Source organism: Copadichromis virginalis, linkage group LG14, assembly GCF_057382275.1.
Source record: "Copadichromis virginalis isolate Kocher_CV1m ecotype Utaka linkage group LG14, C_Virginalis_male_GT1.1, whole genome shotgun sequence".
Lineage (NCBI taxonomy): Eukaryota > Metazoa > Chordata > Actinopteri > Cichliformes > Cichlidae > Copadichromis > Copadichromis virginalis.
Window position 1 is genome coordinate 4,927,895 of NC_140631.1, and position 24,583 is coordinate 4,952,477.

Consider the following 24,583-nt stretch of genomic DNA (forward strand, 5'->3'; position numbering starts at 1 on the left):
ACTAACTAAATGAACATAACCCATAATACAACATGACATGAAAACACGAGAACTCATGAAAACACTGGGTCAAGTGACCCAGGACCATGACATAAAACCCCAACTTAGAACATATAAAATATAAACCTCTCCATAAAACACACTCTCCAGCGCAAAAGATGTTCCAAATGAACCTTACAGACTGAAACATATACACCCACTGCACAGGGAATTTCACTGTACTTTAATTTCACAGATTGTGGTGGCGGATGCTGTCCCCAAGCCCGGCGACTGGCCTTTTCTGCATGAGTCCAAGTGTGGGACCTGGAACCCTCGTGTTCCTCCTTGTATGCTCCACACTGTGGAGTCAGTTGGCCTATATCGGAATGTCCAGTCCAGTCGGGGGCAGGTATGTTACCCACAAACTCTGGGTGGAGCCAGTCCCAATCACCTCTTTACTGCTGTCTGCCTCTCACCTTTAGACACTGATGTTTTTGGGACAAAGTGTGGATGAGCACTACTAACCTGCAGTCGTGCGCTTATGTCACAGTTGTCCCCTCAATTTTAATAGCACTCTAGATTTCACAGTGGCACTGATTATTTACAGCATATACTCTCACATACTCTAATCACACCCAATAGGCCACCTTTAATACTCAAAAGTGGGGAGGGGAGAAGGCAGGTCTTCCTACACCGTGGCCAGTTGGCTCCAGGGTCACTGTTGGGCCATCCTTATAAGCTAGAATTAGCTAGCCTCATGTACAACAACATAACAACAGAAACCCATGGTATAAAACTTCTTTCAGAGAGCTTTTGGGATGACAGCCAGGAGAAATGGTCAGGACATGGTCATGTCCAGAACAAGCAGACATCACACAGAACTTGTCATGATTTCATTTTTCAACTAAACCAGTTGAATTGCTTACTGAAACTTAATATTAGTTATTTCCACTTAATATGATGAGTGCACTGGATTTCAGTTTTATGCCCTCTCTGTTTGGGAGCAGACAGGACAGGTCTTCTGAATTCATGCTCGGGGATGTGTATGATTGGGCTGCAGGGCAGTGTGGTGATAAACTACAGAAGCCCTTGCAAACCTGATAAAGCTAATAAGAAGAGAAGGACAAAAATCAAATTACCATACAAGTAAATGCCATTTCTGACATTAAAGATGAAATAATCCTCGATGGCAGTGGTGATTTTGACTGTGGCACTATTGTATCCTTTGCTTATGCTGGCAGACTCATGAAAGATTCAGATTCATAAAATCATGAAAGTATAGAAAGCTGCAGATGGATGGATTCTTGAAATAATAACCACCAGTACAAAGTGTCAAAAAACACCTTTATTGAAAATTTTAAAAAAAGATCGCAGGAAATTAATACATTCATGTATTTTGGAAATATTTACCACTTTATACTCCATCTGAGGCAGGAATGTATTTCTCTAATCACAATGGTAACAGCTATATGAACATCATGTAATGCCAACCCATAACGATTCTAAATCCCACTCACACAATTAACACTATCAGAAATGATAACAACCTCTACCATTTCCACACTAATGAAAGGACACAACTTTGGCATTAGCACTGTCAGAGAACTTATTGCCACAAATGATTGACACCTGCTCCATCCACCCTCCTACAAAACACCTGGAGCTCCCATCTCTTCTCACAGACAAACTAAAAACAATAAGATGATCAAGAAGTTTCTAAAAACTCAGCATCTGTCCAAGTTCAGTGAGTATGAAGGTCTGACAACCACATGGCCCAGAATGGCAGTTGATTGATTTTAATTACTTTGGATTATTCCAGGTTGCAAAGACTGCTTACTGTAGTTTCTATAAACAGAGTCCATAAGCACAAACAGTCTACATTTGAGCCACACACACACACAAAAAAAAAAAAAAAAACCCACACACACACACAAAGATGTGCAGCTGTTTTAAGGAGAACAAGAACAAATTAATAAAATACAAATCTTCAACACAAGAAGTAGATATAAAAAGGAGAAAATAAAGGTCACAATTTTGATATGTTTATGGACAAAAGACAGAATCATGTGTTTACACACAAGGTTCTGTCAGATTCTGTATGTTCAAATACAAATAGTTAAGAAGCAGAGGTGCTTTATCTAACACTGGTCTCTGTAACACCCTCAGGCAGGGCACTGAAAAAATTAACCATACTGTAAACATACTAGGGTGGGTGTGAGTACGTTACACCTGCAAGTTTGAGGAAAAATTAGCAGAATATTTGCAGTTTACCCAAACGGCATCTCTTGACTTGGACAGAAATATTAAGAGTCATTCAATTTCTTGCCAAGGGATGACTACCAAGATGGTGGATACCCTATTCATCAGGCTCTAGCTTGATAGCTAGCATCTTTTACTGACAAATGCTGTCCTTTCATCAGAAATAAAAGCTGCTACAAGTTTTTCAGTGAGCGAGTATACCATGGTAGTGTAAATACTGTTTCAGAAAAATTTGAAAAACCTCCAAAGAGACCATGTCTGCATCATTATTTCCTTAGTATTGATAAGATGTAAATAATGGGCCTCAAGACCCTGCATCCCATACCTTTTCCCTTTAGTTCCCGCACCAAAGCAGAAAAGAAAACCTAACATTAAAAGCAAGCCCCACTGCAAAGCCTGTGTTAAATGCAATACCTATTCCAGGTCTGTGGAACTAATGCAGAGCTTAATAATAATGCAGGTGGACAGCTGGAGGCAGATGGAAGAGCAGCCGAAAATTACTGATAACCACACTGATACAGAGGAGGAGACCTGGCAGTATTGACCTAACAGGAATGGGTGATGTGCTGGGCCCTGTACACTCATTTACAAAAGCACTTACAAAAATAAATATGTACAAGATAAGGTAGTGATGGGCTCTGGCGAAGACATGGCCCTGGGCTTTCAGAAAAACAAACTTTTCTTCTTCCTGTCCCGATCTTCTTAGATTGTTCAGAGTTTTATGAAAAGCTGTTCAGAAAAAAAGTGTTTCAATGGTTTTTCAGTATGTTGCCAATACAAATGCAGTCAGATCAGCCAATGCCAAGGATTAAATGACTTTGTAGGTTAGGTAGTCACAGAGGAGTGCAGGAATGGCCAGCGCCTCCACCTGCTGGGTGCTCATCACTCGACGGAGAGCCATTCTGCACATGTGCTGCAGACTGGCAATGCTACGTGGACACTCCCAGAAGTGCACGCTACCATCACGAGTCCTAAAACATAAATCAAAAGGAGAAAAAACAGAAAACTGAGCTAATATTTCAGAGAGCTCTAAATGTAGTAAGGTGGTGCAAGGAAGCTGAGGGAAAAAATGATGAGGCTTCCTTATCGAAAGTCAGGATGTGCCCAGGTGTAGTTTAACTTCAAATGTGTGTGTGTGTGTGTTAACAGAGCATCGTCAACATGTTGTGGCATCTTACCCAGCAGCAAGGACACTTCCTTGAGCAGAGAAGGCACAGCAGAGGCCATTAGAGACAGAGGCAATCGCCAGAGGAGCCCTTTCCTCAATGCTCCAGAAGCGAACCAGCCTATGTAGAGAGAAACAAAAATAAATAAATAAATAAATAAATAAAATTGTCACAACCTAAACTGCAAAAATTTTGCTACCACCAGACCAATATCTGACCAGTGACCAAGCCAAATAGTTTCCTGTACTTCTGACTGGTTAACACATTTGTCTTAAACCTTTCAATCTTCCCATTTTTCTCCAACACTCTGAATAATAATGTGGGAACGTTGTGAAGCTTCCTCTCAACACTTTCCCAGCAATTCAGTGCTTGGACAGTTAGCAGTCAGAGTAATTGATAGCCACCTTGTTACAGTCATGTAACCCAGGACAAGCCAAAGAGACCAACAGTAGCTCTGCTTCTGAAACTTCCAAGAAGACATGAGTGTTGAAGAGAGAGCACAAACTGCACCAGACAAGCTTTTCTGCTATGCTCCAGTTGACTGTACAAACATACTCTCGAGAGGCCCAAAGACAAACACATGTGGGTTTGTCATGGCTCACTCTAGTTTTGTGTTCTAAAGTATTGTAAATAGACCACTTGCTTATATGCTGCTGAAACTGGTCTTGCTGATGCATAAAAAAAAAAGATCATTCTCTTGTTTCTCGCCTTCTTTGTCTTTAAATCATTCACCAGACAAAAACAGTGAAAAACAAAACAAACAGATTTTAAGAATAAATAAAAACATACACACATACATTAAATTATATTAATATTACCTGTCATCTGTAACACTGGCAATGTGTCGGCCATCAGGGCAGAAGCTCACAGAGCGAACCCAGCGGTCATTTGCTCCTCCTGCAAAAATGGGTGAAGGAGGGGGGAAGAGGTGGCTGGGAGAAGACAAAAGCAGAAGTTCATAGAGCATCAGTAATAGAGCTTTTTGGATTCAAATTTTAAAACTCGCCGTTTGGAATGAAAAAAGTCATAATTTAAAAATTTTCATTGTACATCACATCGTTATAGCTTTTTATAAAGCATATTTATGGGTTTCATTGTGTTTGAACAGTGGACAGAAGATAGGAAGCTGGGGAAAGAAATCAGTGACTGACATGCAGTAGGTGGCTTCTTTTTGAAATTTTCATTTCAACCATGTGCAGTGGTGCAGTAAACAGTGAAGCGAGACAGCATTCCTTCAAGACCATGGTGCTACATATAACAGACAATCAACCCAGTACTACATATAGTGCAGTGTATATAATTTAAAAAATAAATAAATAAATAAATAAAATAAAAAAAATCAAAGATTTCCTTATGCAGGCCTCTGCTGCTCACTCCAGAGCATGTCAAAAATAAATGCATTTTTGAGATTCATACGTTTCCTAGGTCATTATTGTAATTTGCTGTGGGACGAGACAACAGAGTGACATTCAGTTGGGCAGACTGAAGCAGGACAGGTTTGCCCACAGGAAGCGGAGATGAGAGTTGTTGAATTAATCACCGACTAAATCAAGGCAGATCAGTCGACTACCAAAATAATTTTTTCTTGCTGTACTACAGATGAAGACGAAATTATTAGTCCTCTTATGAAATTTAAAGTTTGTCAAAATTCTCAAATTTTCCCAATTCCCTTTTCAGCAAGCAAGGACTTTTCAACATATCATTTCTAAACATGCTAGGTTTCTTGAGAAAGCATAAATCATGTTTGCACAAAATAAAAGAATTAAAGATCAAGAAGTTATTGTGATCCCGCAATCACAGGGTGATCTAACAAAGCACTAGAATTTATTTACAAAAATGCAGCCTGTTCCCAGTGAGCCAATTCAGCTAAATGAGAAAAGGCTACAGGAGAATAAATATGCTTTTGATATAATGGATAACTGATAGAAATCCCTTGGCACTGTGCAAAGGGTTCTGAGAATTGAAATCTAGGTGGGGTGCAGGATTTATCCAGAGGAAACGGCATTATTATAACTATTCCACCTGAAATATGTCAGATCACAAGTTATTGTGCTACATGTGCAAATGTACAGATCACATTTTCATAGCACATAGCAACATTCAGGCATTAATATAACACATTTACACATATTCATTGATAGCTGTGTTTTCACAAACATTTCACTTTTATTCGCTACAGAGTCAGGAAAGAGAAGTTGCTTGCTGTTTGTGCACTGCTGAGAAAAAGACAGCTCAGTTTAATTAATTTCTGCTTCTGCTTTAAAAAAGCAGCATTATTGAGGAGCAATAAGTGGGGCTCACTTGTCAATACTCAGTGTGAGGACTGAATGAAGAGTTTTAGGACAGAACCAAAGTATTGGCACTGGGATCACAACTCAGTCATCCACAGAAAGTCCTAACATACATGTGCCGATCACATCTCCCCCACAAAACTCAAACTGCGCCTCTTTAGTAAACCCAGTCAAAAGGCAGCTTTGGGCTGCAGCAGATGTTAGTAAATATGTCCCTAAAACTTCCTTTTGCTTTAAAAGTGCAGTTGTCATTTAAATAACTTGCATAAAACCTAGTGGTGAATAATCATGTCTCAGTAGATTCAACACAGCGAACACTCGGCATTACATTCTTAAGGAGACTAGTGTAAAGCCGTTCGGATTCTCAGCGCACTCCTCTTCTCTTTTCCCCAAGTCCTTATCTCACATTTCCTTGACCTCAATTAAACCTCAACGTCAAGGAAACGAGTTAGGCAAAGCCAATGGGGGACTTTTGGAACACTTTCTTTAAAGGAGATTTATTTTAGTTTACTTAGGGCTGCCGCTCAAACGAGCAACATTTTGTTTACCAAACAAATGTGTACTAACATAATATTGAATATCTGTGTTGTTTGGATTTCTTCTTACCCCAGTTCCAGGAGGATTGTGGCCTTATGGTGGTCCCAGACAATCACTCGGGTGTCATAAGAGGCGGTAGCTAACAATGCTCCATCTGGCGAAAACTCACAAGACACCACATCATGGTGATGTCCCTCCAACTTTCGGATCAGCGTGAACTTATCCATGTTCCATAGGAACACCTGCAATAAAGAATGACACGTTATAGCCCATGGAATGATTTAGACTGTATGACTATAGATGTGTTATCTTACACTAATTATCACTAGATGCACAAAAATCAACTAGAAATTAAATTAATTAAATTAAAAGGAATTAAATCAGAAAAATAGTTATGCTCAAATTATGCTCAGTGTCACTATAATGCTTTGTAACCTTAAACCAGGCAGAAAAAATAAATAGCAGAGCCTTGCTAACGTGCAGTGTGCTACACATCATCAACACTATGCCAATAAGAACACTTTCCTACAATGACAATAAAAATAACAAACATTTATATAACTGTAAAGCTTCTACATTAGAATTTACATTCATACATCTTTCATTACATCAGTAAATGAGCTAAATGTACACTATTTTAATAAAAAAAAAGTCTACACAAAAAAGAGAAAATAAAACAAGTAGTAACTTAAGGTAACATAAAGTTACTCCACTGGTTTCCCCTTTCAGAGATTTAGTTCACTGTGTTTACAATAGGCTCGCATCTCCGGCAGAAGCCTACGAAGAGAGACTGCAAGAGAAAAGAATATTTATGGCCAAAGGATCGATACCTCTGGCAGAGTACACATATGCACGCACATGCGATTCGCGCGTGCCCGCACACACAAACAGACACGAACATACAGGCACACACACACACACACACGCAAAAAGTGACAATCTGCATAAGCCTTTTTCTTTTAATGTCAGCCATGGTCAGAATGTTTATTAATAATGTCTTTGATTTGTGGCATTTATCACAGGACTGTACGAGTATGAAACTTTTAGGGCCTGCCACTGACTAATTATAGGAAACTATAAATGATGCTGGTCGTTAAAACCTTATTTAATGGTCTATAAAAAATACAGCTTGCAATCTAATACTACTGTTTAATCTTTCTGTATGGGTTCTTTTCTTTTTTTGTCGTCATTTTTCAGTTAAAAGAAACAACATTTTTCACAGCTGAATTCCTGAAATGATGGCAGAAAGGTTGAGGTAAAAAAAAAAGAAAAAAAGAAAGAGCATAAAGTATTGCTGCTCCCTTTTATTTGTTTAGCGATGGCAGTGCATGTGTGTTTGGGTGGGGGGTGGAGCATAGGGCCACCATTTACATGACAGTTTTAAAACTACAATTAATAAAGTAAATAGAGCAACCGCGACAGCAGAAGTAGACAGACACGGAGCAGCACCTACGTACAGAATGACCTTGCAGGTCAGGATGCCAGGCTGCCCCTGGCCAGGCCTTTGGGCATTGCGCACTGTGCGTCCGTGGTTTACCAGCTGCTCAAAATGTCAGCGCAGCGCTCCTTTCAAAACCAATCACACACTGAGTTTTACCACCACCTGTGACAAGGAGAGCAAGACACACACTGTAGGGACATAAAACCTAACAAAACTATCACCACGTTAAGAGTAATCTAGGTTTGTGATACTATGCATAAGGTTAGCCAAAGCTGGCCAGTCCATGGAATTGCTATTCAGCAACATGTTTGACTTGTAAATGATTTACAATGATTTCGAATTTTTTAAAAATGAAAAAAGTATTTTTGGGGCAATTTATGTTTAAGTTAAACATTCCCCAGTATTAAAGAGGTTTTTTTGTTTTGCCTCTCCCACTTCCATGTCCATACTAAAAGATTAACTTCAGCTATATAACATTCATAAAAACAATTGTCTTCTTCATACTTCATGCATACTTCAGAACAAAATCCCTTTTTCACAGCATACAAAAGCCAAACAGAATCTAGATCCAAGCACTTGACTGTTGACACCGAGCACAGTTTATATTAAAGGTAGACAAAGAGGTTATGGGGTCTAATTGAGGTTTGATTGAGCATAACTGATCACAAGCAACTGCACAAAGATTAGCTAGGACACTCATAAAAATGAGTACAAAGGAACTTGTTTACGCACCGACTTTCCTGCACCAACCGAGCACAGAATGGAAGAGTCAGGGGAGAAGGAGCTGCAGTACACCCAGTTCTGATGGCCCCTCAAAACCTTCACCATATTACCTACAAGAGAAAATGACCGGGCTCATTACTCTGAGTGCAACATTTCTGTCACAACCTATATGCCAGTCTTACATTTTGATCATGTTTATATTGTTTTATTTAATCAATATTTAACCAGGATATTTAGTTTCCCGTGAAGATCGTGATTAGAAATAACTGGTCAATATATTTTTGAACCACTGCCGTGTTAAGAGTTAAGTGTTAGCTGCATATTTGCTAAAATTGCTGCTACTCATCTACTAAAAAGTAAGCAATTGGTCTTTTCACAACACTTATTTACACTGCTCTTTTATTTTGCGATATTACTTAGTTGCATTAACATTTTTAACTGACACAATGTATGGAAGGATTCAGGGTTCTGGTGTTGCATCTAAGGTTCCCATGATCTGCAAATACTCTCAAGGCAGCATGTGGTTAGTGTTTTAAGTGAAATTCATGGTTCAGCATGGGTAGCGTTCTGGGGTTGGGCCTTCAAAGAGCTCCATTGTCAGATAGAGGCAGTTTACAAAGTTTGTGGTACAACTGGTCTATGGGTCACGCTTGCTTGTGCTATTGTTGGTCTGCCAGCAAGCTGCAGAGGAGAGCGAAGTTACAACATACAAATTGCTGATGTGAAACAGAGTGTTAAAAACAATGGAAAGTGCTTACTGCAGCTAGTTTTGCTTTTTGCAATTCTTCCATTCCTAGTGAACTCTGTTATCGCTTTCCTTTCTTATTCTGGCCCACTTGTCAACCAATAACCAGACACAGAGGTCATATGTATCCAGTCATGTGCAGCTAGGATTTTGGAAAACTGCAGGACTTTGTGTGTCAGGATGTCTGCTCTGCTAACTATCTAAACAGCAGTATGATGAATGCAAACAGACGCATTATTTGACATAAATTAAGCTTGAAGCAGCATCTGGGTAATAAATGGAACTAAGACTCTTGTGTTCGTCAGGTTGCATTTTCTCAACATTAATAATAATAATAATAATAATAATAATAATAATAATAATAATAATAGGGACTTATCACTTCACTTCTTCATTGTGAACTTAGTGTAACTGTAAACACTGTTTGCTTTTCTGGTTTTAAAGACCAGGGGCCTTATATTTCAACTGTGAACAGCATGGTCTCAGTTAAGAAATGAGGCTATTACTTCTTTGCACTGGAACGAAAAGCAAAGAATAAGGTTGGTTTTTAAAGTCAAAAACAGCTCATCCACTTACCATCATCTTTGAGATCCCATACACGAAGGGTCTTATCTCTGGATGCTGACACCAGCATCAGACTGCCATCAGGAGCAAAAGTTAAGTCTCGTACTACATCTGTATGATCCATCAGATTCAGCAACAGTTTTCCTACAGAAAGCAAACCAAAGAAAGTAGATTAAAAGAAATGTCAGTCTTCACAGGCAACAACACAATTTCAGTTCTAAAGCTCCAGCTTTGTTTGTTTCAGGGACGAAAACCACAAGGTTAAAAATGAACGAAAAACTGATTTTAATTGCCAACTGAAAATTAAGAAAAAATACACTTGTGTTGCAGATAATAATGGTACCTGAAAGACAGGCATAATCAAGGACATAAGGTGTTAACTTGAGGAACAACCCTCAACTAGACTTTCTTTTGGAGCATTTAGCCCTAGGGGTTGGGTGGGATGGAGAGACTGCTGATTTCTCACGGTGCCTCCAAAGAGACATTTTTTTTTCTTTTTTTCAATTTTTTTTTTTAAAATTAAGAACAAAATCCGACATCTATAATTCCACAGAAGCCACACATTAAATACTTTTAGAAATTTTGTTCGTTCACTGCAAAGCCGAACTATAGAACTGTAGCTCCATCTCCAGCTTTAAATTGGTCACATATTTGTATATCTTCCCAATCTACAAACCAAATACCAAAAAGAAAATATATATTTTTAAAAAGTCTCTAAAGGACTGTTGTTTCACGGCATTTTAAACTCTAAGGTAAAAATCCTATAATAATACAGAGAAATTTTAATTGCAGCATTGATGAAACTGGGATGGGGTTATCACAAGGGACAGGAAAATTAGTGGTACTACAAGGAAACAGCTAGAGAAACATTAAACAAATTAATTAGCTTAATTGGCAACATTGTGTGCCCCAGGGACCATCTGGCTGGTTATCAGAGATCGGTTTTCTGACGGTATGGGGGCACACTAGTGCCTATGGAATTGGCAACTTGCTCATCTGGAACAACCATTAGCCTCCTAGGACCTGGCGTCCACATATGTGGACATCACATTTCGGGTTCATTTTTCTCAGAAACAAAAATCAGGTAAAAAAAAAAAAAAAAAAAAAAAATCTGGTAATTCTTTGTTTGTACATTCATCAGGTCCCAATATAGAATAGAATAGAATAGAATTCAACTTTATTGTCATTGCACATGCACAGGTACAGGGCAACGAAATGCAGTTTGCATCCATCCAGAAGTGCTTTAGTGATATAGATATATTACAATATATATTAGCAATAGTATAGATATGTAAGTATATTACAGATATACAGATATACGCTTCCATCTAGAAAACATCTTTTCCAGGAAAGGCATAGTATACTTCATCAAGGTAACTGTAGAGGCTAAGCCTACGCTTGAAGCCACTGAGGTGGTCGTTAACGGGGGTGACGCGATGTCACTGGTATGCATGAATTAAGTTCACAGTCCAATAAATCCAGCAGTATGTATCTTGTCCTTTTTGGTCTTTATTCTGTATCGACTTAGCATAACAGCGCAACGTTCACAAACTGTTTGCCTTCTTAATGACACACCTGACGCCGATTACGTGCGTCTACCTTAAATACCTTTACATTACATAATCAAAACAGAAAAAGGTGACCTCTAGTGACCACATAAGGTATTAACCCAAGAATGGCTCCTACACCCCGGCCCCTAATTGAAATGGCTATCAGACATGGCAATTCTAATCACAAAGAAAATAAGGAGCCACTAATACAGTCTACTTTAGACCTATACATTCACATAAATAAACATAAGTAACACACTTTTAACCTTGAAATGGGAAAGCATTTGCAAATCACTGAGCCAACTTTTCCACTTTTGCAACATGGTTTGGGGTATTGGTTCATCCCATCCCAGTTTCCTTTTGCAAAGCTCCTGCTGCATTCCTTTGGCAGGCAGCAGGACTGGTGCAAGACACCCCAATGGATCGTAAATGGAACTTGATATTGATAACATTCCACGCCTAGTACAGGATTTTTGAGGGATATCCATTTTGAAGTTGAATGTATCAGTTTCCACGCACCACTGCAAGCCCAGAGCTCTTTCTACCGGAAGTTTGTCTCTGTCAAGATTTAATTCTTTCAAGTCTTTAGCCCTTTGCTCCTCAGAGATACTTTGCAACAGGGTGCGATTGTTACTGACCCACTTGGTCAGTGTAAATCCTCCCCTTTGACAGAGTGCTGAAAGATCCTTGACCAAATCGACAGCATCTGAGGTGGAGGCCACACTCTTTAAACAGTCGTCCACATAGAAGTTCTCTTTCAGCGTTTCACATACCTTGTCTAGGAATTCAGTTTTATTGTCCTCAGCCGTTTTTCTCAAAGCGAAACTGGCGCAGCTCGGGGAAGATACTGCACCGAACAGATGAACAGTCATGCGAAACTCAATTATGTCCTTGCTCAGATCTCCATCTGGCCACCATAAAAAACGCAGAAAGTCTCTGTCCTCTTTGGCAACTTTAACTTGATAAAACATTGCCTTTATGTCACCCATAAATGCGACTGGATCCTGTCGAAATCTAAGCAAAACCCCAAGCAATGTGCTTGTGAGATTAGGACCTTGTAAGAGCTGCTTGTTTAATGATGTCCCCTGGAATGATGCCCCACAGTCAAATACAATTCTTATGGATCGTTTTCTGGGATGGTAAACTGCGTGATGAGGAATGTACCACTTCTTTCCATTTTCGCAAGACAGCTGCTGTGAAGGTATTTGCTCTGCATATCCATTACTTATCATCTCGTCCATAAAGTTTTTATATTCTTTATGCAACTGTTCATTCTTGAGAAGTTTTCGTTGTAGACTTTGCAATCTTTGTTTAACTATGGAGAAATTGTTTGGCATCTTTATGTTATCCTTTTTAAAAGGTAACTTCAAACAGTAGTGTCCATCTTCCATTGTTGCAGATTTTTCCATGATCTTCATGAACTTAAGGTCCTCCCTTGACAAACCCTTTTCCTCTGTAACCCTTTCATTAAAGTCATAGTTATATTGACTTTTCAACATCTCCTCCAGCTTACAAACAGATATCCTATTTACAACTGTTGGTGGGTGCTCGCTGTCCAAGTTGCTTTTACCATCTTCCATGGGCCCATTTATGACCCAACCCAATGCTGTTCTTATAGCATATGGGCCATTCCCCTGGCTATGAATGACCTCCCATGGTTCCAATAACTTGGGAGTGTTGCATCCAATCAACAGGTCCACATTAGCCGTTATGTGGGGAATTTTAACCTTTGACAGATATGGCCACCTGATCAGATCTTCCTCCTTTACAAAGTTATCCGTGGTGACAGGCATCCTTTCCTGTGTTAGGATTTCTGGAAGTTCATAGAAGGCATTGCTGCCTAAACCAGAAACTTCAAGACCAGTAAGTGAGTGGGCAGAGACGACCTTTTCTTGACCCATTGTTTGTAACAGGAAGTGAGTTCTTTTGCCCACAAGATTTAGCTTTTGCATGAGGTGTTCTGAACAGAAGCTAGCTGAACTGCCAGGATCTAAAAAAGCATGTCTGTATGACATGACTACCTTTAACAGACTTTATTTGAACTGGCAGAATGGAAAGCAAACCGCTTTCTCTTCCGGCCCCTGTATGACCACAAGTTTTTACATTCTTTGAAGAGGAGGGCTCTCCATAGCATTCAGGACTTACACCATCGTTATCAATATGGAGGACAGTGGGATGACCTTTACCACACGTTCTACATATCAAACGCTTAGCACAGTCCTTGCTTGTGTGCCCAGCACCTAAGCAACCAAAACACAGCCCTTTCTCCTTTAGAAAAAGCATTTTGTCTCTGTGCTTCTTCCGCTGAAACTGTTGACACTCCTCCAGTGTGTGTCGTTGAGTACAGCAGACACAAGATGGCTTTACTGTAAAGTCATGGCTTGTTGTAGTAATCAGCCTTTCCGTGCTGTAGGTTTTATTCATGTTCATGGGTGTGGCTGTAGCAGCAAAGCTGTTCCCTTTAATTTGTTTGCTTGGTTGTGACTTCAGTCTGTTGTCAACCTTTGAGACAGGGCTTGTTGACGTTACATTCTGAATGTCCCCAAACAAAGGATCTGAAAGAATTTTCACCTGCTTTTCAATAAATGCAACCAAATCTTCAAACCGAGCTCTGTGTTTAGAGGTTTCCAATATATCATATGCGAACGCTCTCCATTTCTCTCTCATTTTATATGGCAACTTGCACAAAATGATTTTCATGTTCACTGGCATGTCCAGTTCCTGCATATGTTGCAATGTTTCCATGACATTACAACTCCCACGTAAGAAAAGAGAATATGCTTGCAATGATTTCACATCTTCATTTTTAATTGCAGGCCAAGATAACGCCTTGTCAATGTAAGCAGTTGCAATTTTATATTCATTTCCGAAGTGTTCTTTGAGCAGTTGCTTTGCTTGTATATAGCCTTGTCCTGCAGCCATATGTTGACAACTGCGTACCAGCTCTCTCGGCTGTCCTGTTGTAAACTGCTCCAAATAATACAAGCAGTCCCTCTTATTGGCCTTTTCTTCCACTCCTTGTTCAAACGCATTAATGAAAGATGTACTGAAGAGGATCACCATCGAATACAGGTATTTTCCTGGATGGTAATGACGATGCACACTGATGCTGAACAAGGGTTGCAGTTATTTCATTTTGTCTTTGTAAAATGGTACAAATGTCCTCCGACCGTCCTTCTGCCGCTGTAGGAATTGACCTGGGCGATGGAGGATCCACATTGTGAAATTGCATTGTGATGACCGTTTGAGCTTGTGGCTCACTTTCAATTTCCGTTCCTGGCAGGATCATTGCAGATATGTTGCTTTCAGTCTGTACTATTTGCACTGCAGGTTTATCTTCATTGACTGGTGTACTAGGCTTGACTGTGGCTGAAGCAGCTGTTTTCTTGATTTCCCTTTCATAATATGAATTCATAGCATTGGACGATATGTTAAAGCTATTAAAACAGCATGGGTTTGTAAGGAGAAGAGACCAAGTGCTGAACTGGCCTGCCTGGAGTCCAGATCTTTGGCTATCTAAAAACTAATCATGCATATCAAGAAATAAAAAAAATAAGTCAAAGATGCAGGAATATTGAGTGGAGAGAATCCTGTATTAGACAAAAATGAGACAACAATCCTCTCCCAAAAGTCCACCAACTGGTCGCCTCAGTTTCCAGATGTTTATGAGCTGTCAAAAGAAGGGACTTGTACAGTTGTAACCATGACCTGACTTTTTTTAATGTGTTGCTGCCATTAAATTCAAAATGACAACATTTGTTTTCTTCAAATGGCACGGTCTCTCAGTTTACACCTTTGATATATTTCCTATGGAAAATAAAATGTTCAACATTTGCAGAGTTGGGTTTATATTTCATAGATTCAAGTATCTAACATGATTATCAACTGGTGAAGCTGAAGAGAGCTACTTCTAATTAATGATGATGTGTTCTCACCAGTGTAAACATCCCAAATCTTGATGCGACCATTGTTGAGGCCTGTTGCCAGGAGCAACTGATCCTGTCCAAACTTGAAGCGATGCCACTCAATGTTGACACAGCGGCTGTGCTTTTCTGGTACTGAGGAACCAAAGGCCAATCCCCAGACAATATCACCACAATCTATGGTGTGTTCTGGTGGCTGGCCTGCTGCTGGGACTACTTGACCACCATTGCTGCTCTGACGAGACAAATGCCGAGGGCTCAAGGCATTGGTATCCTCTTCTCCATGGTCCACTGAACTACAGCAAAAAAAAAAAAAAAAAAAGAGTGGAGAAAGAAGGATGTCAATTATGGAACATGGTCAAAGAAAGGAAAGGTAAAAAGCTAATACAAGTCTAAAACATGTAGCCTAACTTTGGTAGATGTTTCCAGTACAGCTGCAGTGATTCAGACTAACTCTAATAACTTGATTATGAGAAACCATTGATGCAAATTCCTTGCTATGATGTTTTATTTAAATCCATACAACAGTCAGTAGTGACCATGTGTCCATGAGCACAGTGTGACGTATCACATGTGTAGCAGTCATGATTTGATGGCGGGATGGAGGCAATTGCTCTTGGGTATACATGAGGCCCAGTTTTTAAAGGAAAGATTGACTGCAGCAATCTACTGCAGATGTCAAGAGATCTTAGTTTCCTTAACAAAAACAGGTGACACACTCCCTTTTTGTATAGTTCATCTATAAGCAGGGACCAGTCCAGTTTGTTTATCTCGGTGTAAAACCATCCCAAAAATTTACACAGGGTAAAAAAGGAGGCCTGAATTTCCTTGGCTTGGCTCAACTGATGGAGCTGGTTGTCCTGGAGTAGTTGGTGGTGGAGCTTCCGGTAGGCACCACCCAGTGTGTCTGCTGCCACCGGCCCACCAGATTGGACACAGCGGTAGCCCTGGCAGGGGCCATCTAGTGGCCCGGCAAATGTGAGTCGCTGGGGCTGCTACATCCGTTGCCACGGCGGCTGGTGGAAGCAGAGCAACAGCCACTTTCTCCAACTAACCTAGGCTGTATCCCAATTCAGGGTCTGCAGCCTCAAAGGCCGCATTTTAAGGCCGATTACGTCACAGCGACGCGACGAAGGCTGCCCCAATTCAAAGGCTGCTCGAAATGCAGCCTCAAATTAGTCCTTTATTTCCCTGAATTTTGAGGATGTGGCGGTGTAGACTTCGTGGCCCAACATATCCCAGAATGCATAGCGCGGCAGTGTGTGTGGATAATTTTGCTGGAAAAAAACGGCGGAAGAGGGGCGCCCAAAGAGTAAACTTTTAAAAGTAAGTACTGAATATTATGTCACTTATTTATGTGCAAATGTTTAATAACGAAGAACAAAACATTACTGTTGGCCACATGTCGGCAAAGTTATGTGACATTAGTGATGTTTGTACTAACTTGGTTTTAAAGCCTTTACTTTAAAATATACGCCGTTCAATAGTCGACCTTAATCTTATAGAGAATGTGATGATTTTATGGATAATTAAAGTCAGTCATACATCCACAAACACAACAGTTTTGCAGTCCTGAATATTACAGCACAAGCAGGATTCACTGCACTGTTAATGTTAGCTATGTTATATTGCTGCCTCTGTTCGGTGGTGTTGAGCCAAACGGACTTTAACGTGTGTTTGAACGACCTGACGGTTCACTCGTTAAGCTGAAAGAAAGATGCTTCAATCACAGCAGTCACACATGTGTCCACTGTACCATCTGGGAACTCTTCTTGTTTAGCACTCGTAATAACACAAACACTAAATCCTCCTTCACTCCTCGCATTCCACCAGTGTGTGAATACGAGAGTGAATGAATAGTGGCATTGTAAAGCGCTTTGGGTGCCTTGAAAAGCACTATATAAATCCAATCCAATCTATTATTATTATTATTATTATTATTATTATTATTATTATTATTATTATTATATTCTGAGGTAAGTTGATCTATAATGTTACATCATATTCTATAAGGATGTTATGTGTTTGTAGACTTTCTGCCCAGTTTGACCCATTTAGCAGAAGTCAGCCTGTTTAAGGCTCTGATATCTGTTCTGTATGACTTACAGCAGTTATGACATGATCTGATTTTCTCACCCAATAAACAAATATTTAATATATCAGTCTACTCTTCATTTCATCAGAAACAGTTATCACAGCTCGTACATTTGCTTTTTCCACATATATGTAAGCATTGAGCAAAATGTAATAATGCCAACATACTGAAAGAACAATATTTGTCTCTTATATATGATACATCTATATATACACTGTCAAAGATACTTGTCTTTGAGTGAAGATTTAAGGTGATAGGACATAAATAACTGCAACTTGAATCTTTACTGAAGCTCAGTATTTGACACAGAGTTCAACCCTCCGACTCCCTCCCCCGACCCAAGAGAGACTTACTGCATACTGGCAAGGTGCTAAAGGGTTATACAACAGGCTATGGTTCATAAATATCCTATGGTACCAGTGGAAATTTTATATATGGGCAAAACTTAGAGGCTAAATGATACGGGCAGCATGCACCTATTGAATATGAGAATGAACTGGCATGGTTTCAGTATGCTAATAGGGCAGTGTGTAGGGGTGTGTTCTCAGCTGGTAGGGACACAGGTCTGTGCTGAGCTCAGCGGTGACATGAGATCGTTCGACATGGACTCTGGGGGGAGGAGGAAATGGCAGGGCTTTCATGGGAGACCCTGCCAGCTCCAGCAATTAGCTCCAATGAAGGTGGAGCTGGTGAACCAGCTGGCCGTTCCAAAAGCACCTTTGCAGTGCCACAGCACACTTGTCTTGCAAAGAGTGTAGTACATGCACAGTTTCAGGTCATCTCTTGAGTTGGGATGCCGAAAGAGATACCAACTGACCAGGGCACATTGTTTATGTCTAGGACACCTAAAGAGGTGTACGAATTACTGGCCATTAAATCTGTTCAGGCATCTACCACCTTCAGACAGACGGGTTGGTGGAGCAGCTGAATAAGCCTTTGAAATCCATGATTCGTAAGATCATATAAGAGGATGAATGCAATTGGAACCACTGGCTGGACCCTATGTTGTTTACACTGCCAGAGTTCCCTAGGACTCCATGGGATTGTCTCTCTTTGAATTTCTGCTCAGCAGGAAGCCACATGGGGTGTTGGACCTAAATAAAGAAAGCTGTGAGGAAGGGCCAAACCCTGCTAAGAATGAAATTCAGTACATTCTGGACTTGAGAGCAAACCAATACACACTGGGTAGGTTAACTGAGAAAATGTGCTCTAGGCTCAAGAACATCAGCAGCGCCTGTAGAATAGAGAGGCTAGTCTCAGACAATTTTCAACCGGAGAAAGCTCTTGTATTACACACTTCTTTTAGCTCAAAGTTACTCGCCACGTGTCGAGGATCCTACATGGTCACACCCTATATGATAAAACCCAACAAAAATAAAGTTTGTGTAAAGATCAGAGCTACCAGACCAGTTGAAGCGCATGTTCCAGAATCTATAGATTACAAGTACAATCTATACTTTACTCAATACACATCAGCTGAGTGGTTTCAAATATTTTCAAAACAAATAGCAAACCGACTCAATTTGGCAAAAAATCAAAAATCATGAGGTTATGCATTTCTTCAGGGTGACTTAGATGTTCTGTAAAACAGTTTAAACTTGTACATAGTCTTCATTGATCTAATGACAAGTTATCAAAAGTTCAAAGAGATCCTACATGTAACCAATGCAGTCACACTACTGCATCCTTGTCATTTCCAAAACTAGATAGAATTTTTGGAATTCCATTTTGAGACCCTAACCTGTCTTTCACTGCATCATTAATAGCAGAGTAATAGAACTTGTGAGGTATCTTGAAAAGCATTTACAAATAAAGTGTATTACTATTAATTTAAACTCCACAATTCTGTAAAACATGTCACATATTTATTAACTCCAATTCAAAATGTGATGTGGAACAAAATTCCTCTTTGCCTGTATGCACAAACTGCACACAACACTCTGTTGGAAAGCAGAAAATAGAATGTCATTAAAGACTTCTTAGGAATCTATTTTGTTAATATAATATTTATAATATTGATTCTCTCATTAAATAAAGAATTTTTTTGTTACTGCATAATTTCATATTAAAGTGGTATATCTGGTAAAATGGCACCAAGTGGATGCAGGACTTATTTCTGTTTTGTTTTTTTTGTTTTTTTTTATTGTTCTGTTTGACTGTTTGAGTGTCTGAAGAGCAAAAGCATGAGACTGGAAATATTACACTGATTAATTTAATTAACAAGTACCCAAAATTAACAGTCCCATTAATAACTGCATTTTGAAAGCCATGTGGTCAAGGGTGGAAATGGAAAATGTTCCTGGAGAAAATTTTGCATCTGCCACAAAAATGCAACACCACATTGAGTTTTGCTCTTTCTTCTAATAAAGGCATTTAGAGCAGACTAGCAGCAACCCACGCTGCCCACGACAGGTCAGGAGTGTAAACTGAACATAGTTTTTTCTGTTCAAATTTAAACCCACCACGAAGGCTTGTGCATTCTTCCAATTTACAAGCCCATCCATAAATTTACCCCCATTTGGCCAGTGGCAGGAGCTAATTTCCACCCATGCATGTGGTATGTAATTCAACCTACTGAAGACAGAAAGAAATATGAATTTTACCAAAAGACAGTTTTCACTGTGTACCATCTCTGCAGAAATGTGACTAAAAGCCTGAAACACTGGAATCTGCTCTGTAAAAAGGAAAACATGATACATTATTGTATGCATCTTGCATTTGAAGTCTCCTCTTCACTGCCTCTGAAGCGCCATTAAGTTTAGTTCAGCTCAGCTGTTTTAATAAAACACCAATATTGCTGTAGAGCAGGACTATGTGGGGCTTGGCTCTAAAGCAGTGGTTCTTAACCTTGTTGGCGGTACCGAACCCCACCAGTTTCATATGCGCATTCACTGAACCCCTCTTTAGTGAAAAATAAAATATGATTTTTTTCAAATTCAAGACAAAGATATGTTTTTTATTGGTGCACAAAATGAGCGGTGCATGTCACGGTGGAGGCTCTGCCGAACCCCTGAGACTGATTCACCGAACCCAGGTTAAGAACCACTGCTCTAAAGACTGCATGAAAAAAATTACATAACAGAGCCAAAGTTTTGGCACCATGCTTGCAGTTTTGAGCCATCCACTACTGCCAATAGTGTCACACTCGCTCTGACAACATTTCAACATCATTCTTAATAAATAAACAATTCTAGCAGTAACTAACTTATATGTATCTAACACAAAACAAGTTGTTCTTCTCTGCTTTAAAATGTAATTATGTTTGAAGTAAAATGCCTGCCACATTTGCGCATTTTATTATTTGATGGTACAGACCAACTCTAAATGCCAATGCACTGCAATCTGTCTTCATGTATACATTTGCCAGCAATTATTTGCAAACATTTGCCAATCTGTCCAAGATTGTCTGCAGTCTGTACAAGTCCAACTAAGATTAGCTGGCAACGGGTTGCCTCTCATCAAGCAACCTGTACAATTACCTCTCAATTGAAATTGCAAGTAGTTGCACAGTAATTCAGTGTGCAGCACCCTCAACCTCTGGGTGACTGCCTACTTACAATCAGTTCCAGATAGAAAATCAAGTGTTATCACACCATTGTCACAAGGGGCTGCTGTCCTTCTTTTCCTTTAATGTCACTGGGGCCCAACCAGCCACAGCCCTGATGGCCAGGAACAACAGGCACTTCTTTCTAAAGATAACTTCAACATGTGGCTCAGAGTCACAAGACCCTGGTAAGCGGAAAAACACACCATTAAGCAGAGAGTGAGCTGGTAATTCAAACCACGTGTTCTTGGCACTGACAAATGCATCTGATCTTTTAGCTTGAGGTTGGCAGAGACTGATTCAGAAGACAATTAAACAGCTAGAAAGCATGCAGAGTTTTACGTGTATGTAATCATGTAAAACTCATTCTGCTCTCCATCCTGCAACACAGAACAGCAGCTCATGCACCAATGTAATACTAATGACCAAATTCAGCTGGCTGTTAATCTCAAGAATTTGCACATTTCCACAACACCAGCCATTTGTTACCTAAAAGCAGTTTTCAACATGGAGGAGGAGCAGCTGTAACTGTGAGCCCCTCCTTGTATACGCAATGTACAACGGACAGTACAGCGTCCGCATCACGTAGCCGAAGCCGCAATCTGTCTGTTGATCTATCCCTCCCCTCTCGAATAAGACCATGAGATACTTGAACTCCTCCACTTGGGGCAGCAACTTATCCCTGACCCACTCTTTTCTGGCTGAGGACCATGGCCTCAGACTTGGAGGTGCCGATTCTCATTCCTGCTGCTTCTGTATGAATGTCAAAATTAAATCATGCGCCCCCCAAAAGCAGCCCCAGCAATGGTAAATGCTCTGTTGTATGAGATAGCACAAAAATTTAATTGTAATCCAATCAAAAAATAATTAAATTAATTATCCTAAAAGCCTCAGTGTCTCATTTTTTTTTTCCATAAATTTGAAGATTTTTATAATTAGTTGGGGGTTTATCTAAGAAGCAAAACAACAACACAGAAAACATGTACTCTATTACTATAAAAAACAGGCAAACATACTACCAAGGTAGTTATGATAGTGATATAAAAAGTGCTTGGTGCTTTAAGAAAATAAAGAGAAAAAGACATGAAGGGAAACAAACCAAAAGAAACTTACAAGCTGTTCAGGCATTTTGTCCAAGGGATAAGCCTGACAATGCGATGCCCCTGAGACCAAGCAAAGTAGGAACCATTGGGTGCAAAGGCCACTGTCCAAGCTTCACGCCCAGACTTCTGGTCAAAGGGAGCAACAGGCACCAGGAGTTCGCCAATGAACTTTGCCTTACCTGGAAAAAGCAATAACATAACTTTTTTTCAGCTACATTCTGTAACAAACTGAATGTGCGTCATTTTTCAGCCCAAATAATGCACATGAAACTAACTTCTTTATCTGGCACAGACACAGTTTGTTCACTGGTGCAGATACCTGATTGGCTAATGTGCAAACCATACCATTGTACAACGGGGGAGGGGGGGGAGACATAGTTATATTCTCTCAGCTATAATGGGCTATACGCTGATATATGAACTGTCTACAATTAACCTCTGCAGATCCACTATTAACTTTTTACGTTTGGAAATTTACTTTTTTCAAGTCCATTTCTACAGGATATCAAAGTCTACGTGGCAAAGTAACCTTTGGTTAACTTACGTCTTAAATTCCGGATACACAACATACTGGCAGTTTCATAACTGCATTCTTCACATAGCGCACAAAATGGAATCGTTGTGCTTTGTGTTCAGGTGTGTATATATATCGGGGTTACTTGGTAAGACCAATATATAAGTTAATGTCAACACATTTTTGCAACAAGTAAAATAACAGCAACAATAAAACAAATACTGCATTGTTTACATGAGTGAGTAGATAAATATAACTCCGACAACGTCTATACAGTTATGAAGGTTGTCTTTTTGTGTGCAAGAATTCAATTCAATTCAATTCAATTCAATTTTATTTATATAGCGCCAAATCACAACAAAAGTCGCCTCAAGGCGCTTCATAGATACAGAGAAAAACCCAACAATCATATGACCCCCTATGAGCAAGCACTTTGGCGACAGTGGGAAGGAAAAACTCCCTTTTAACAGGAAGAAACCTCCGGCAGAACCAGGCTCAGGGAGGGGCGGCCATCTGCTGCGACCGGTTGGGGTGAGAGAAGGAAGACAGGATAAAGACATGCTGTGGAAGAGAGACAGAGGTTAATAACAGATATGATTCAATGCAGAGAGGTCTATTAATACATAGTGAGTGAGAAAGGTGACTGGAAAGGAAAAACTCAATGCATCATGGGAATCCCCCGGCAGCCTACATCTATTGCAGCATAACAAAGGGAGGATTCAGGGTCACCTGGTCCAGCCCTAACTATATGCTTTAGAAAAAAGGAAAGTTTTAAGCCTAATCTTAAAAGTAGAGATAGTGTCTGTCTCCCGAATCCAAACTGGAAGCTGGTTCCACAGAAGAGGGGCCTGAAAACTGAAGGCTCTCCCTCCCATTCTACTTTTAAATACTCTAGGAACAACAAGTAGGCCTGCAGAGCGAGAGCGGAGCGCTCTAATAGGGTGATATGGTACTACAAGGTCATTAAGATAAGAATGTGTGAAGGTACGTGCATTAAGTAAACCACTAAAGGCCTACATGGGGCTGACGTTTATCAATTCTGATTTTAGGATTAAATAAGACGTTTAGTACCTAACTACGGTTATAGCTAATAAATAAGCAATAAATAAAAGTAATACAGTTAACATGCTAAAGCTACGAGCTCGGTTTATTAGCCATGCAACGTTGGCGTGCAAGCACGCACGTACATCCCTGGGCGGCTATGGTTCTCGCTGTTGTAGGAAGAATGGCTCTCGGCCACTGTTTGTATCAGCAAACCAGCAACAGGGAAACGCTGCACTAACGTATAAAATGGTTTTTATCGTGGATATGCATCAAAATAACAAACCGCACTGAGCTAATATAACAGCAGGGATACATACGTATATAAACCCAAGAAACACTGACAAATAAACGACATCTCTTAACTTAATTAAACTTTGCTTTACCGGTTTAAGCTAAGTAGCCACTAATTCGACATCTTATTTAGTAACAATGTTTTGAAAGTCCACATAGTCTGGTGGAAACAAAGAAAGTTTTACAGTTTGGCATTAGATAAAAAAGCACTAAGACTAAAATACCAGGACATCGTTCAGCGTTCTCACCTGCATTCACAAAAACAATACATGTAAAATGTTTTACTTACCTAAATCATTTTCGTTCACAGAGTCTGGGAAGCTTGCCATCTAAATAAGGGCACAGACCTAAGAAAAAGTCGGACACGCACTATGAAACAAAGATGTTTGACAGAAATCTGGGTGCGGATTTATACAGCGAATTTTTCGTTAAAAACGTATGCTAAATTCGGTTAAATCCCTCCGCCAAGCTTCACGTCTGGGGTGGAAAATACAATCTTCGTTTGGCGCGTCTTTTTACTTGAGTACTTCGGCAGTAGACGTTATCTTTGAATCTATAATTATATTGGTAGTGTTTTAACACGTCGCGTTAAAAACTATATGACTCGCTACGCTTTAGATTTCTTACGATCCGTAAAAATACAATGGCTGCCAACTGAACGGTACAAAGGCTGAATAACACCGTGGGAGGGGTTTCATTCTACGTCAGCACAGTTGCCATGGCAATTTAGCCCCCCCCCTACACCCCCCCCCCCCCTTTTTGTCTGACGTGTCCTGCGCATCCAGTCATTTGACGTTGTCGGCAACTAACAAAA

The 24,583-nt window shown here is 39.9% G+C and overlaps 1 protein-coding gene across 1 annotated transcript; it reads right to left on the bottom strand.

Annotated features, from left to right (window-relative positions):
* Window positions 1-1,304: 1,304 nt before the first annotated feature.
* wsb1 (WD repeat and SOCS box containing 1) lies at window positions 1,305-24,466 on the bottom strand. Its single transcript, XM_085479070.1, has 9 exons — window positions 24,059-24,466; window positions 21,931-22,099; window positions 15,191-15,474; window positions 9,718-9,849; window positions 8,406-8,506; window positions 6,302-6,474; window positions 4,223-4,336; window positions 3,417-3,524; window positions 1,305-3,209 (listed from the first exon to the last, which is right to left on the bottom strand). Exons 1-9 carry the CDS (start codon window positions 24,096-24,098, stop codon window positions 3,047-3,049), a joined length of 1,284 nt encoding a protein of 427 aa, XP_085335196.1. The 5' UTR covers window positions 24,099-24,466; the 3' UTR covers window positions 1,305-3,046.
* Window positions 24,467-24,583: the final 117 nt, after the last annotated feature.